Raw genomic sequence first — 3068 nt, 5'->3', positions numbered from 1 at the left:
CAATCTAATTCATGCAGTTCCTATCTAATGCTGTTGCAATTAGGACGCCCCCAATTTTGCATTTTCGCCCAAACTTCACTTTGGCCTGAGGGTCATAACTATCCTTATCCATAACTGACTTAAAAGTTAAGGAATTATGATCATTATTCCAAAATGATCCCCCACTGAATCTGAAAGAGATAATGAAAATTTGATCATCTGACCAGGCTCATTCTCCAATATGGCCTTATCCCCAGTTAAACGAACTACGTATTGTGTCAAGAACCCCTCCCCCTGGATATACCTAACAAATTCTGTCCCATCTAAGCCCTTGGCACGAGGGAATCCTTTGGGAAGTTAAAATCACAAATTACAACAAACCTGTTATTTTTACATCTTTCCATGATTCGCCAACATATCTGATCCTCTACCTCCTGCTGGCTGTTGGCAGGTCTATAGTATAACCCCATCAAAGTGATTGCACCTTTCATATTCCTAACTAGATGAACCCTCCAAGATGATTGTGTTTAGTGCAGCTTTGATCAGTAATGCGGCACCTGACCCTTTTTACACCTCTCTCGATTATGCCTGAAACATTGAAACCCTGGAATGTTGAGCTGCCAGTCCTGCCCTTGTCTAAACCAAGTCTTTGTATTGCCATAACATCCATATATTAGTCTTGGCTCTATGCTTATCTGCCCTACCCATTGTACTCCTTTGTTGTACTAAAGTAAATACATCTCAGACTGCTGGTTCCACTGCATCCATTAACCTGGCACATTGTGTATGGTGCTGGAGGACATTGGTGGCGTGTTCATGAATAGTTCAGTTGGCTGGATTGTTGGTTTGCAGAGCAGTGTGATGCCAACAGCATGGGTTCAATTCGCATCACCACTTTAAGGTTACTATGAAGGACTTTCCTTCTCAACCTTTTCCCTCACCTGATGTCTGATGGCCCTCAGGTTAAATCAGCACCAGTCACTTTTCTCTAATAAGAGAGCAGGCCCTATGGTCCGCTAAGCCTATGGTGACAGAACAAAAACCTCACTCTGCCTTCACTCAGGAGGAGGAGGAGGATGTTGGAGGGGCAGGGACTGTGGGGTTCTTGAGGAGACTACCTTCAGAGGCAAGCAGATATTGGAGGTTTTGATAATGAACACGTCACCAGGTTCAGATGGGTTGTATCCCAGGTTTCGGTAGGAGGTGAGGGAGGAAATTACAAGAACTCTGACTCAAATTTAAAATTCCTTTCTGGCCACATTGGAAGTGCTAAAGAACTGGAGACAAGTTAATGTGGGTTACACGTTTCAGGAAGGGTGGTAGTGGTAAATCAGGGAATTACAGACCAGTGAGTCTCAGATCAGTGTGGGGAAACTATTGGATAAACTCTGAAGGAGAGAATTAAGCTCAACCTAGAGAGGAAACGTGTGACTGTGTGGGTCAGCATGACTTTCTCAGAGGGAATCATGCTGAACAGAATTGATTGCACCTCCCCACAACCACACGGCCCACAACATATGCGCACGTGCACGCGCGCACACACACACACACACTCCTTCCACCACACTGTCAAATGATACTGCCCTCCCCCTCCCCCACACACATACACTGTCACACACAACCTCCCTCACAAGCCAAGAGACAGCCTCTAATTTTCTGGGGTATTTTGTTCTTAGTCTCAGTGACCCTGAATGTGGAAACTGTGAATCCACGGCTTGAGGTGTCTGAGGATCTGAGGAGTTTGAGGTGGACTGGGACCCAGAGGAGTCTCCCTGACACTGAGAAGAGGTTTACAAACTGTCCCTGTGCCCTGGGGTCAGAGGGATTCACATTAGGGAAACACTACTGGGTCGTGGAGGTGGAGGGGAATCGGTACTGGAGTCTGTGAGGAGCCTCAGAATCTGTGGAGAGGAAGAAATTGGTCAGTCTGAGCCCAGAGAATGGATTCTGGACCATTGGGCAGATTGAGGGTCAGTTTAATATAAACTTCCACCCTCTATTCCCTCTTCCTGTCAGTCAGATCCCCAGGAAGGTGGGAGTTTATCTCAGTTATGAATCTGGGACAGTTTCTTTTTACAATGTAGACACCAAGTCCCATCTCCACACTTTCACTGTGAATAAATTCAATGAGAAACTTAATCCTTTCTTTGAAACATCTTACTTAAACCAGTTTCTGAGAATCTGATCCAGTTTGAATCTGGATCTGAGAAAGGAGTAGGAACTTGAGGTCACAACATTCCTGACCTCATAGTGATCTGATGTCAGTGCATTCTTGAATCATGGGCGGTGGGCATCTCTGGCTGACCAGCATTTATGCTTGTCCATAACTGCTATTGAATTAAATGGCTTGCTAGGCTATTTCAAAGGGCAGTTGTGATTCAACCACATTGTTATGGATTTGGAGTCACCTGTAGGCCAGACCAGGTGAGGTTGGCAGACTTCCTTTCCTGAAGGACATTAGTGAGCCAGATGCAAATTGTTTCATGGTTTTCAATAACTTTTTGACACCAGTTTTATTTTTAATTGAATTCAAATTCTACCATCTGGTGGGATTTGAATCTGATCCCCAGAACATTACCTGAACTTCGGATTAATAGTCTAATGATGAAATCAAGAGTCATCATTTCCCCATGTCAGGGTGTTATTAAAGTATTAGGTTCAGGGTCAGAAGTCAGGGTTTGGGGGTCAGAAAACAGCACTAACGAAAGGTTTTCACTCAATGTATCATTGAATTTCCAGTTGTATTTTATAAAATCCTAATAAAGCTGTAAATAAATTTAATGAAAAGTAAATTAAATCTCCTGTGCCTCTCTTTCTTTCACTTATTCACTGCTTCAGTCAAACCCCTTAGTTCCACCTCCTCACCTGTTTCCCAGCCTGGAGCTGGGATTTCTCTGTGTATCCATCTCACATTCTGCACCCGGACCATGAAATCCTGAGGGGCAAGTCCAAACACTGAAGTGTGACAAAGAGGATGCATTTACATAGCATCCTCTATTAAGCTGCTTGTATCATCTGTTGGAAAAAAAGTGCAAAGTCTTATATCAGTTGATGTGAAAGTAAGAGGTGAGTCCCAAATCCTCTTAAAA

General features: G+C 43.8%; 1 protein-coding gene across 1 annotated transcript in view; it reads left to right on the top strand.

Moving 5' to 3' along the window:
* LOC122541247 (nuclear factor 7, brain-like) overlaps window positions 1-2065 on the top strand; it is an 18923-nt gene extending 16858 nt beyond the window's left edge. Inside the window, exon 6 of the mRNA XM_043677864.1 lies at window positions 1656-2065. Coding sequence (XP_043533799.1) covers window positions 1656-1867 — 212 coding nt within the window. The 3' untranslated portion in view covers window positions 1868-2065. The remainder of the gene's footprint in view (window positions 1-1655) is intronic.
* Window positions 2066-3068: the final 1003 nt, after the last annotated feature.

This window comes from Chiloscyllium plagiosum, chromosome 37, assembly GCF_004010195.1.
Source record: "Chiloscyllium plagiosum isolate BGI_BamShark_2017 chromosome 37, ASM401019v2, whole genome shotgun sequence".
Lineage (NCBI taxonomy): Eukaryota > Metazoa > Chordata > Chondrichthyes > Orectolobiformes > Hemiscylliidae > Chiloscyllium > Chiloscyllium plagiosum.
This window is presented reverse-complemented; position numbering and strand designations above follow the sequence as displayed.